At 39.8% G+C, this 12617-nt stretch overlaps 4 protein-coding genes across 5 annotated transcripts in view; 1 reads left to right on the forward strand and 3 right to left on the reverse strand.

Annotated features, from left to right (window-relative positions):
• The window catches only part of LOC104699241 (urease accessory protein D), a 2030-nt gene extending 792 nt beyond the window's left edge, over positions 1–1238 (reverse strand). Inside the window, exons 1-7 of the mRNA XM_010414575.1 lie at positions 1118–1238; positions 969–1034; positions 795–869; positions 652–696; positions 301–534; positions 113–195; positions 5–32 (exon numbers count right to left, since the gene is read on the reverse strand). Coding sequence (XP_010412877.1) covers positions 5–32; positions 113–195; positions 301–534; positions 652–696; positions 795–869; positions 969–1034; positions 1118–1216 — 630 coding nt within the window. The 5' untranslated portion in view covers positions 1217–1238. The remainder of the gene's footprint in view (positions 1–4; positions 33–112; positions 196–300; positions 535–651; positions 697–794; positions 870–968; positions 1035–1117) is intronic.
• On the reverse strand, positions 1315–4539 carry LOC104792259 (bifunctional purine biosynthesis protein PurH). Its single transcript, XM_010518371.2, has 12 exons — positions 4368–4539; positions 4159–4261; positions 3979–4054; positions 3756–3852; positions 3457–3559; positions 3216–3349; positions 2961–3138; positions 2713–2870; positions 2399–2608; positions 1980–2327; positions 1764–1890; positions 1315–1662 (listed from the first exon to the last, which is right to left on the reverse strand). Exons 1-12 carry the CDS (start codon positions 4473–4475, stop codon positions 1511–1513), a joined length of 1794 nt encoding a protein of 597 aa, XP_010516673.1. The 5' UTR covers positions 4476–4539; the 3' UTR covers positions 1315–1510.
• LOC104792260 (dual specificity protein kinase splB-like) lies at positions 4955–11488 on the forward strand. Of its 2 annotated transcripts, none has more exons than XM_010518374.2 (9): positions 4955–5278; positions 5814–8828; positions 8945–9004; positions 9461–9613; positions 9944–10104; positions 10189–10336; positions 10425–10547; positions 10709–10796; positions 11060–11488. In XM_010518374.2, the coding sequence occupies exons 2-9, from the start codon at positions 5973–5975 to the stop codon at positions 11257–11259; spliced, it is 3789 nt and encodes a 1262-aa protein (XP_010516676.1). In that variant the 5' UTR covers positions 4955–5278; positions 5814–5972; the 3' UTR covers positions 11260–11488. The 2 variants fall into 2 exon arrangements, with proteins under 2 accessions (XP_010516676.1, XP_010516677.1); XM_010518375.2 differs by having other exon boundaries at positions 4955–5130.
• On the reverse strand, positions 11624–12611 carry LOC104792261 (potassium transporter 11-like). Its single transcript, XM_010518376.2, has 2 exons — positions 12334–12611; positions 11624–12236 (listed from the first exon to the last, which is right to left on the reverse strand). The coding sequence occupies exons 1-2, from the start codon at positions 12603–12605 to the stop codon at positions 11735–11737; spliced, it is 774 nt and encodes a 257-aa protein (XP_010516678.1). The 5' UTR covers positions 12606–12611; the 3' UTR covers positions 11624–11734.

Below are 12617 nucleotides of genomic sequence, written 5' to 3' on the forward strand. Positions count from 1 at the left end.
GGACTTGCTTTTGGATTTCCTTCAGCTTTGACCTTGATTCATTGTCACACACATTTTAGCAAAGATACAGAGAGTAATGTCAGACTATAAAATGTGCATTACAATCACATACCCGAAGAGTATGACCATTGCTATGGCGTGATAGTCTTGCATCCGTTCGGCTATGCTTTGGATGCTCCTCTTCTCTAACAGTACCTGCAGTGAATAAAACCATTACTAAAGCCAAAGCTTGGTCTAATCTCGCTAACTGTAAGAGGAATTGTCTATAAATCTAAAAGTGGGTAAGAGATTAGTAATTACTGTGTCAAGAAATAGAGGGTAATCATCTTCCAGGTAGACGTTGTTGATGCTCTTGTAAAACTCAAAATCCCATTTTTCACCGTTTGCGTGACGCCCGCTAGTGATCCAATCCACAAGGACAAGATTAGAGTCGGAAACCAATCTAAAGATCTGTTTCTGATAGTACCGGGCAGTGGAGAAGCAAGTCACTGGATCTGGAATCACAACCAAAAGTGACTCACTCCCGATTCTCGCCTACTGTACACAACAAACCCAAAGATCAATCAAGAACACAAGACTTCAAAGAGAAGGGTCCTAATTCTATCTTCTTGTAACACAGCTCAAAATGATTAATAGCAAAAGAAACATTACTTCCACTATTTGTTCAGAACACTCTGATCCTATTGCCTTGTATACCTGAATGGAATCACAAGATCCAAGTCAAGAAAAATCAACCAAGTAGGATAGAACTAGTGTTCAATTCAAAGAGAGAAAAATCCCTAATTTGAGTCAACCTTAGTAGAAGACTGGGTTGTAATCACTGCGGTGCATCCATCACCAACGGTGAATTCACATGAAATCGAATCTCCCTACATAATTTGAACAAGAACTTGTTCGATGATTCAAGCATCGATGGACAAAGAGAGAGCGAGACAGAGAAATATAAAGAGGAGGAAGAATGGAGATACAGAGACAATGCCGCCGCCGTAGGTGATGCTGTAAATCCAGACAACGTCAGTTCCGGCAGGAGCAGCCTGAAAGTTCAGTGTCGGAATTTTAAAAATGAAAGATTGAATTTTTCAAACTGTGAAAAGATTCTCCAGAGAGAGAGAGGGACCTTGCTCGGAAGTAAGAACTTGAGAGGATACTTGGAGAAGCAACTCGTAGCTGTAGATCTTCCTCCTACTTTCTCCACCACCACTTTCCCTGTCACCATCTCTCTCTCTATATATCCTTTACAGACGGGAACTTTCTCGTTCTAGTTTGAGTTGAAATGTTGGATATTTATATACACATCTCATCAGTTTCTGGGTGTTGCCAAAAAATATGATTTTTGGGTAAAAATGTCAACTCTATTAAGTAGGAACAACTCTAATCATAATACATAAAGTCGAACGCAATCCAATGTTACAACATTTTTTATTTCCCACTCTTTGTGTTGCCTGGTGGGTTCTCATCTTCAGAATCTCTTGGAAATGTTTATAAGAGCAAATATTTGAGGATTCATCAGTCAATGGCGGAAATGTCTAACGTTGGTGAAGAGCAGAGAGACTCCGTACTTTTTGCAGCAATCAATGGCGTCTTGGTCTCTAATACTGCCTCCAGGTTCTGCTATCACGCCTATTCCTTTCTCACACGCCTCTTCCACCGCATCTTTCCAAGCTGCACAATTCACACAACAAGAAATTTCACAATTCAGATCGGCCAACAGATCTGTTGGTTGATGAGTCATTCATTTCAGACAAAAGAATGGAAAAAAATACCGAAAGGGAAGAATGCGTCACTGGCCAAGGCAGCTCCTTTGGCTTCCTCGCCAGCTTTCTTGAAAGCTAATCTCAGACTCTCTACTCTGTTTGGCTGCCCACTTCCCATCCCCAGCATACAATTGTTCTTGATCCAGAAACCGAAGAATCAGAAACAAAGTATAGAAAGGGAAACAAGAAAAAGGAATCAAAGAGAGAAAAAAAAAAATTCCCAACCTTTGCTATCACAATGGCATTGCTCTTGACATGCTTAACGCAGAGCCAAGCAAATTTGGCATCCGCAAGTTCGCTTTCAGTCGGAGTTTTCTCTGAGACAGACTTGAAACTGATATCTTCTGGAGTTATATCGTCTGAGTCCTGAGCCAACCAGCCACCACCAACCTGTCTGAGCGATAGTTTCCCTTGGTCATTCTTTTTAGCCTCAAGGATCCTCAAAGTTTTCGATTTCCCTTTGAGGACTTCAAGACCTTTAGCAGTATACTTTGGAGCAACCACGATTTCATAAAACATTCTAGTTTCCCCATCTGTTGGGCTCCTGAACTCCCGGAGCTCCCTCGCAAGAACCTAGAGAGAAGATACAGATCACTAAACAATAGAATAATCTATGACACAACAGTAGCTTGATTTCTGATTACCTCGTCAACTTCAACATTGAAAGCTACAATGCCACCAAAGGCACTAACTGGGTCAGCTTCTACAGCTAGCCGGTAAGCCTCAAGAATATCATCACGAGAGGCCACACCACATGGATTTGTATGCTTCACGACTACACATGTAGGGTTTTCAAATTCCGACACACAGTTCCACGCAGCATCAGCATCAAGATAGTTGTTGTATGACATTTCCTGCTCACAGATATAAATAGAAAAGTCAAAACATAATTGGCAGTATAAAACTATGACCAGCTGCTATATACTTTTACAAATATGATGTGTAAAAAGTATATTACCTTTCCATGGTGCTGAATCGCTGTTGCGATACCACCAGCGTTCACTTCAGCAAGGCTCTTATCAACATAAAATGCAGCTTTTTGATGAGGGTTTTCACCGTAACGAAGAGAACTCTTAAGTTCAAGCGGAACTGTAAAGCTGGGAGGGAACTTCTCTTCTGAGAAAAAAAAAACAGGATTAGTAATCAATGTAAGTTGCCAATTTGCATAACTAGTGTAAGGAGAACCACATAAAAACAACCACATACTTCCTTCAGTCTGCTTCCATAGCCATTCTGAAACAGCAGAATCATATGCAGCAACATGCTGAAAGGCCTTCCACGCAAGTTTTCTGCGGAATTGTTGGTCACTTTGTCCTCCTTTGAGATACTCCAAAACAGCTTGATAATCCTCTGAGTCCACAACAATGAGAACGTCTTTGTGGTTCTGTCGAACATAATAGTAGAATAAGTACATTAATAATCATGAAATGAATGTAAAGAAAAAGTCTCATACGGATATACCTTAGCAGCTGCTCTAATCATAGCAGGACCACCAATGTCGATGTTCTCAATCCCATCCTCAAAGCTGATCCCACCTGGAGCAGTAACTTTGTCGTAGAATGGATACAGATTGACAACCACCACATCAAATGTACCTGTCAAGAAATACAAAAAGCAACACGTGAAGTTTAGTATGAAGGAGACATTATTATAGATGACAAAACCTTAGAACATAGAGGGTAAATTAAATGTCAAAACTCACCAATCCCATGCTCATTAAGAGCTTCCATATGATGTTCCACATCTCTTCTAGCGAGAATGCCACCGTGTATGTTTGGGTGCAAAGTTTTGACACGGCCATCTAGCTATAAGAGAAAATAAAAAGGAAAGCCAAGTTTAATATATACTAGACTCAACAAAACAATGGTACAATCATTGCCAAAAGTCACAAAATTTGACACCAGCCTTTTATATTTATCGAAATCTTTAAAGCATTAAAATAGAAGACAAAATCTGAAGCAAGAGCAGCGAGCTTAAGAGAAAAAAAAAAAGCAAACTTGCCATTTCTGGAAAGTGAGTAATCTTCTCCACTTTAGTCACAGAGACTCCAGCATTCTCCAACGTAGAAGCAGTTCCTCCGGTAGATACAATAGTGTATCTACGCAAATAACATATGAAAAAAAAAAGAGAATCAATTAAACACATAAATTGAAATGTGAATCGAAAAAGAAAAATTGAAACTTGTATAGTTGTAAGCAAGAGAATTGTGAAGAAGAAGACATACCCCAAGTCTTGCAGACCGTTGCCAAGAGAAGCCAAGTCACTCTTGTCAGATAAAGATATCAAAGCTTGCTTCTTTCCTGATTCATATATGCTCAGATTAATTCAAAACCACACAACAGAATCAAAACCAATCTCTGGAATTTTTGAAAATTGCAGCAAAAGAGAAAAAAAAATTGCAAACCAGAGGAGCCAGAGGAGTGCGGCTGATTCGTCTGAGCAGTTGTCTGAGACTCCGCCATAGCTCGAACCGCAACGAGACTCGGACGCAGCGATGTACAATAGACCTGCTCATTGAAAAATCCCACTTAAACGTTAAAAAAAAAAAGTTAAGCAGAACGTGAAAACAAAGACACGAACCACACACACAAACAGAAGACGAGAGAAACTCACGGGTTGGGCAAAACGAAAAGGCGCGACGGTTTTTCTACGAAAATAGCCGCAGAGAATATCGCCGGAGCGAGCACTCACGGAGGCAGCGGTGGCGGCGGAACTGAGCATAGTAGTTTGGTTTTGTTTCAAAACAGTGTGCGTAAAAGTGTTTTGAGCTCTGTTTTAGGTTTTTTGCAAATTTGCGGCTAATTTTTGGAAATAAAATAAAAATAACAAATAAAAAAAAGGAAAAAAATATTTAAATATTATTGGCGTCAGGTGGAATTATGTATTTATTATTTATGGCCGTGACAGTTAGATTACACCCTGTATTATATATTTCCCCTGGAATATTTTTTTCGCAAACCTTTAATAAAAACTTTTATAGTTAAAATAATTAGTAAGAAATAAAAAGAAAAACTTTAGTGGATAATCAGACTGGCAAAAAAAAAAATATACACAGAGATGACATAAGCTTTTCTACGATTATTATTATATAATAATAAAGTTACATGTGAATAAAATAATGTACGAGATAGTAGTAATAATATAATTTGGTTTATATAACGCATACAGTACTTTGATTTCTCTTTTTTTTTTTTTTTGAGAGAGAGAGAGAGGAGAATATAATTTTTTTTTTGTGGAATGTCCAAAAAAGAAGAAGAAGAAGAAGAAGAAGAGAGATTAAGGAGGAGGGAGGAAGGACTTGTCTTCTTTCTTTCTAGTTTCTTTCTACTCATCGATCGTCAAACCTCACAGTCTCTCTCTCTCTCTCTCTCACTGTGTATGTTCTTCCTTGTGATACCCTTTCTTTTGCTCTACTTCTTCTTTTGCTTACTCAGCAGCCTTCCTTCCTTTAGGTTTATTCTGAATTTTGATCTTCTGTTGTCGAGAATTCTCTGGATCCGATGTGTTTCCCCTTTGAATTTTGGGTATTGATACTTAGATCTTGCTTTTTTTTTTTGGTGTTTCAGTGGTTTTTTTTTTTTTATGCTTGATCGGTTTTTTTTTTTTTGTTTTTTGTTCGTTTGAGGTTTGGAATTGTACGGTAGTGTGACTCTATTTATTTCGTGGACTTGATTTTGATTTTGGTTTTAGTTCTATTGGTTGATCCGTTGATTTTCACTTTTCTTTCTTTTTTTTTTTTTTTTTTTNGGAGATACAAATGGGGTTTTGCTAATAGTTTGGTGAAGCTGGTCGATTTCAGATTTCCAGCTCGACTCGTGTTACCCAAATTGTAGATGTAGGTTGAGTTCACTCCTTTCAGTTGATCAGTTTAAATATCTGTAGCTAGTTTATTGTAGATTTGCTAGAGTAGGGAGTTTCACTGGTTTGTATACCCAAATTGTTCCTTATATAGTATAGTTTGTTTCCAGTCCTAAGGTTTGATTGTATGTGGTGTTTTTTTGTTCGTTCCTGATTATGTTTTTGATGTTTTAGTAAAATTACTCTTTCTCTAAATTTCAGGCACCTCAATGAGAGTTTGATTTTTTCATGTTAGAAGGTCTTGTTCTGCAGCCAAAAAAAACGTTTGATACTTACGAATGATGCTTATGCTAAGATTTGACTTGGGCTATGATCATGATCTGTCGCCTCCAAGCGTCTCTGAGGGAGTTGATGAACTAGATGGATAGACAACTTGACAAAGAAAACATGGATCAAGCAAAGGGCTATGAAAACGTTCGGTATACTTCCCCTGACCCTAGAGATGAGGGCCTTGGCTCCATGAATCAACGGTTTCCTCACGATTCTTCTACTAATTTTAACACCAATGTACGACCTCCAGATTATGCTATTTCGACCCCTGCTCGGCCAGTGCTAAACTACTCTATACAGACCGGTGAAGAATTTGCTTTTGAGTTTATGAGAGATAGAGTAGTTATGAAACCGCAGTTCATCCCAAATGTGTATGGTGACCCCAGTGGTATGCCTGTTCCTGTTAACTTAACTGCCATGGGAATGGTTCATCCGATGTCAGAGAGTGGCTCTAAAGCCACAGAAGATAAACGTCATGCCTTTGAGCAAGAGAGGAAACCTCCTTCTAGAATTGAAGATAAGACCTATCATGAGCTGGCCCAGTCTGCCCCAGTTACCTCTTCGAGGAATGATACTGGTCAAAGGCGTCCTAGTTTGGTTTCTTCTAGAGCTTCTGATAGCTCTTTGAACCTGGCGAAGTTCTTGTGTAGTTTTGGTGGTAAAATTATACCCCGCCCCAGAGATCAGAAACTTAGATATGTAGGTGGCGAAACGCGTATCATACGTATTAGCAAGACCATTTCTTTCCAAGAACTCATGCATAAAATGAAAGAAATGTTCCCTGAAGCACGTACCGTAAAATATCAGCTGCCAGGCGAGGATCTCGATGCTTTGGTCTCTGTATCTTCTGATGAGGATTTACAAAACATGATGGAGGAATGTATTGTGTTTGGTAATGGAGGATCTGAGAAGCCGAGGATGTTCTTGTTTTCAAGCAGTGATGTAGAGGAGGCTCAGTTCGTTATAGAACATGCAGACGGTGATTCTGAGGTTCAGTATGTTGTCGCTGTCAATGGGATGGATCTAAGCTCTCGAAAAAGTTCCCTTGGAATAAGTGCTCCCGGGAACAATTTGGATGAACTACTGCAAGGGAGTATTGATAGGAAGATCAATCGGGCTACCACAGAACCAGCAGTAGCTTCGGTTGCTCCTTTGCCAGGTAATGAATCTTTATCAGCGAGCCAAGCTTCTCAACTTGTAACAGGTTTGTCTACTGGAAATGAGCCATTTCCACAGCCTTATTTAGGACAGCAATTGCACTTCACTGGACTTGGTAGCCACCAAGTTTACACATCAGCTCACATGGCAAACATTGCCTATATAGATGAGAAGGGGTCTGCTTCTTTGCATGTTCAACCACAGCCACATTATATCCCTTATTCTGTGAATCCTGAAACACCTCTGGCGCCTCACTATCCACAAAAACCTGAGCAAGGAGTTTCGCGTGAGGAGCAGATCTTTCATGTACAAGACCCAGAACCAGAAGCTTCATCAAAAGAGGCTAAGATGAGAAGAGATGATTCATTTCAGAAGGTAAATGATCCTGCTAATGTATCTACTGATGAGAGCAATCTTTCGGCAAAGGAGCCAAAGATGAAGAGAGAATCCTCAACCCCAAGGGTCAGTGAGTATTCTGTTTCTTCTATGCCTGATGATTTGATAGTCCCAGACCACCTCGTAAAGGAAGAAGCTCCAATTGCCACACAAACATCCAGTTCAACACCAGATATAAGTTCTTCAGCTCTTCCAGAAAAAAGTCTTAGAAAATCCCAGGACCATGTTGAGAACAATCTGTCAGCAAAGGAGCCAAAGATGAAGAAAGGACAAACCACAAGGGTCAATGAGTATTCCGTTTCCTCTGTATCTACTGATTCTAAGGTCCCAGATCTCGCCCTCAAGGAAGAAGCTCCTGTTTCCATGAAATCATCCAATTCAACACCAGATCCAAAATCCTTTGTTTATCCAGAAAAAAATCTTAGAACATCCCAGGATTATGTTCCGAAAGCGGGTGCTTTAGCTACAGCAAGTGAAAGCATGACAAATAATCAGGACAATCCATTTTGTCTGCCTGGAGGACTCTCAGCGTCTGGACATGGTACTTCAGATGGTAATTCATCTAATTTGAGCAATGTCGACCAGCCTGTGATTCATCCGAGAGTTTTTCATTCTGAGCGCACTCTCCGAGATCCAGCAGAAACTAACCGTTTGTCTAAATCTGATGATTCCCTTGCTTCTCAATTTGTAATGGCTCACAACACTTCAGATGCATTCCTACCTATCAGCGAATCATCAGAAACTTCTCATGAAGCAAATATGGAGTCCCAGAATGTGCATTCTACCGCACCAGTAAGATCAGCTCCTGAAAGCATCTGGACAGCGGAGGGTAGTATGGCACAGTCTGAAAAGAGAAACTTGGAGCCTAACGCTTCGGAGCATGTAAGTCAGACAAAGACTTCATTAAAGGCTGTTCCACGAGGACACACTGAGAAGGGGGATATAGTTGTTGATATAAATGATAGGTTTCCTCGTGAATTTCTTGCTGATATTTTGAAAGCGGAAGAGTCTTTCCCTGAATTAGAGCCATTGCATGCCGATGGGGCTGGTGTGAGTTTAAATATTCAGAATAATGACCCTAAAACTTGGTCGTACTTTCGAAATTTGGCGCAGGATGAGTTTGAGAGGAAGGATCTATCCCTTATGGATCAGGACCACCCTGGATTTCCCACTTCCCTGACTAATACCAACGGAGTTCCTATTGATTATAGCTACCCACCATTGCAGTCTGAGAAAGTTGCTTCAAGTCAGATAAATTCACAAATCCACTTTGATGGAAATATCCAGCCGGATGTGTCTACCACTACCATAGCAAATTTGAACACAGTAGACACTCATGAAGATTACAGTCAGTCACAGATCAAAGGTGCTGAAAGCATAGATACAACTTTGGTAAGCTTATCGTATTCAACCTAAATATGGAAAATCTAAGAAAGTTTCACTACTAGAAAACACCTGTCTCAACTGATAATTTACTAATTTCTATAAATTTGGATTTGTATATGCAGAATACTGGAGTTCCTCTCATTGACTTTATGGTTGCGGATAGTGGCATGAGGTCTCTGCAGGTAATGCATTTTTCAGCGTATGGCTTAACATGTTTACAAGCTGTTGCTTTTGCACCTCTCTATTTAATCAGATACTATGTAATGTTTGAACAACCACCATTAGTGAAGTGAACAGCATCACAACAAAGAGCCTGTTTGATTGTTCTGATTTACTTTAATAGATGGCTTTCGTACAACGAAGTATTACTCTTTAGCATTACAGACCCTAAGTACCAGAAGGACTTTTATATTCTGTCAACCAAGTTATGACTTTCTAATGCAACCTTTAAGCTGTCTTTTCTGTTTATGGTATTGCCTGCTCTTGTTTAAAGGAATTTTGTAGAATAGGCATCATGTAGCCCCATTGGCAGGTGAAATCATTGAAAGTTTATAAATCTTGTTGTAATCTTGCTCCTGGGTTTCTCACTGATGGAGAAAAAATGAAACGATTGTTATCCATTTTGTTTTCTGTTTCAGGTCATTAAAAATGACGACTTAGAAGAACTGAAGGAATTAGGTTCTGGTACCTTTGGAACTGTTTATCATGGAAAGTGGAGGGGTACAGATGTTGCGATCAAGCGAATAAAAAGGAGCTGTTTTATTGGTCGTTCATCTGAACAAGAGAGATTGGTGAGCTTTCTTTCGTAATAAGTTGAGCGTTCTTTGGATTTATATAAGTACATTGATCACTGAGTGGTTTAAAGTAATTGTATTCATTAGGGTAACTAGAGTACTGCTAGAAGACACTACCACTATCTCAACTCAAAACCGAGCTTTTCATTGTCCATTTTTCTTTGCCTGAAGCGGTTTTTAGATGCTTGTTATGAGCAAGAAGTTGGCATTCCCTATAGAATCGTATTTGATTTTTCCATCCGTAAAGAAACACGATTCTTACTTTCACAAAAGTTGCATTAGTTTAATTGGTTTTCAGTTTCACCAACTACTGATTGAAATTTTCAGACCTCCGAGTTCTGGCATGAAGCTGAAATTCTTTCAAAGCTTCACCATCCAAATGTTATGGCATTTTACGGCGTAGTGAAAGATGGACCAGGAGGAACTTTAGCTACAGTGACAGAGTACATGGTCAATGGATCGCTTAGGCATGTTTTGCTCAGCAACAGGTAATTGTTTATTACAGCATGTCGTAATCCTTGCTTCATCAAGATATATCTAGTTTTATATCAATTCAAATTTGGCGAATACAGGCACCTTGATAGACGTAAGCGACTGATCATTGCAATGGATGCAGCTTTTGGAATGGAATATTTGCACTCAAAGAGCATAGTGCATTTCGATTTGAAGTGTGATAACTTGCTTGTCAACTTAAAAGATCCTGCCCGTCCCATATGCAAGGTGACTCTCCAGGACAGTTTGAGAACAGAATGTTGCAACATTTTCATTTTGTTTTGTTTAAGTAACAAAGATATGATGCTTTTTGCAGGTCGGTGATTTTGGTCTGTCAAAGATAAAGAGAAACACTTTGGTCACTGGCGGCGTAAGGGGAACCCTCCCTTGGATGGCTCCGGAGCTACTTAGTGGCAGCAGCAGCAAAGTTTCTGAAAAGGTAAGAGTCCATAACATCCTTGTGCAAATGAATGAATTCCAAAGCTCTCAAATTAGTTGTTGGTAGATGAAAAACAGAGATAATCGGTTTTTGTATTTATTTAGTTTCCATGCCCTAATCCTGCAAGTAATGTTTCGCCATGGATACTTCATGTCACACAGGTTGATGTGTTCTCTTTTGGAATTGTCTTGTGGGAAATTCTTACCGGTGAGGAACCCTACGCCAATATGCATTATGGGGCAATAATCGGTAAGTTACTCTCTCTTTTCTCATTCGCTCTCAGATCCCTTTCGTACCAACAAGGTTGTGTACAAGTAGGTTTGTCTGTCTTGGCAATGGTTTTAAAATTTAAAACTGTCCCCGGTTCTGAATCTATGGGCATACTTTCTAGAGCTGAGTCGGTGGGCTAACCCGCCTTAACATTCCTATTTGCATTAATGAATATCAAGCTTAACTGTTTCGGTAGTCTGAATCTCTTGCTCATTTGTTACTTGTGTGAATAAAAACCGTAGGAGGCATAGTGAACAATACATTGAGACCAACCGTGCCAAACTATTGTGACCCGGAGTGGAGAATGCTGATGGAGCAGTGTTGGGCTCCTGACCCATTTGTTCGACCTGCCTTCCCGGAAATAGCCAGACGTCTCCGCACCATGTCCTCCTCTGCGGTCCACACAAAACCACACGCCGTCAACCACCAAATCCACAAGTAATCTGTCAATTTTATTGTTGCTGGTACGTAATTCGTAAAAAAAAATGGTTTGTGTATAAAATATCCTTTGCTGCTTCTTTCGGATTTGTGTGCTGCTACAGTTTCAAGGTGAGAAACGATTGTGTTGATTTGTACAAGAAACCCTAAAAGCACATATTGTATAGCCATTTTTATTATTATTGAGTGTAAGTAAATTGGTTTTGGTACAAAGGCTTTGGACTTGGACTCTTTTTCTGTACTCGGAGTCTTTTTTCTTTCAATAATAAAAAGATCAATTTTATATGTATATGATTTTGTTATAATAGTTTAACTTGATTTATATAGTTCTTTTAAGTAGATATGCATAATGAGTTGGCATCTAAATATTTCTGCTCATGCACCAAAATTTTGGTATAAACTATACAACATCAGAGACATATTAACATACAAGCAGAGTATTTAAAACACATGCATATACATAAATACTGTTTATATCATTATACATAGAAAATCTGACCAACATTCAAAAGACTTTCCTGAGGAACATTGTAGATAGCACTATGTTCTCTACAAATCTTCCTTAAAAACGCATACACGTAGTCAATGGCTATCTTCTTGTAGAATCTCGCTTCTCTCCTGGCTCGAACTACCGTGTTCCCCATAATGTGCACCACTCCTGCATCACGGCACCTATTTATGAACTCCAGCTCGTCTACTCCACCGCTCATCTGGCTCGACGCTGTCACCGTGTGGCTCACCCGTTTCACTGGCGTTATCGACTCTATCGAGTCAAATGTATCAAACGTTGCCAGATTCTCGTTCTCGTTTCCGTTCCCAAGTGTTTCTTTATGCTGTTGCTGGCTTCCGCAGATGCTGTACTCATCGGAATCCGAACAGCCTCCTTCCATCATTGATTCAAGGCGGACGTACAAGAAGAGGCTCTCAAAGAGTCGTTTCTCAAAGTCATCATCTTTCTTGTGCAAATCTCTGTATCCGTACCTGTTAACACAATGGACGACGAAATCTATAATAGCTAATACAAGAGTGTTCAGTACACCCTAGTAATCACCGCGTAAACACTGTTTGAGATGTTTACCTTGCAACACAACGGAACATGTGGAAGTTTTTTGGACCAATCCTTTTAACGAGGAACCGCTCTTCCTCGGGGACGGTGTAAACAGGGAGGTTCTTGACGCATACGAACACCACAACTGAATGAATGGCCGGTAGATTTGTAATGAAATGAGAGAAAATGTGAGGGACTCCACTAGCTAGCTCCGTGTAAACGAGACCAACCCCGGGAACCCGAACAAGTCCAAGGCTAGGACCAAGTCCAACGATCCAAGCCATTGAGACTTTACTGTGCATTTCAAACTCATA

This window comes from Camelina sativa, chromosome 6, assembly GCF_000633955.1.
Source record: "Camelina sativa cultivar DH55 chromosome 6, Cs, whole genome shotgun sequence".
NCBI classification, from domain to species: Eukaryota; Viridiplantae; Streptophyta; class Magnoliopsida; order Brassicales; family Brassicaceae; genus Camelina; species Camelina sativa.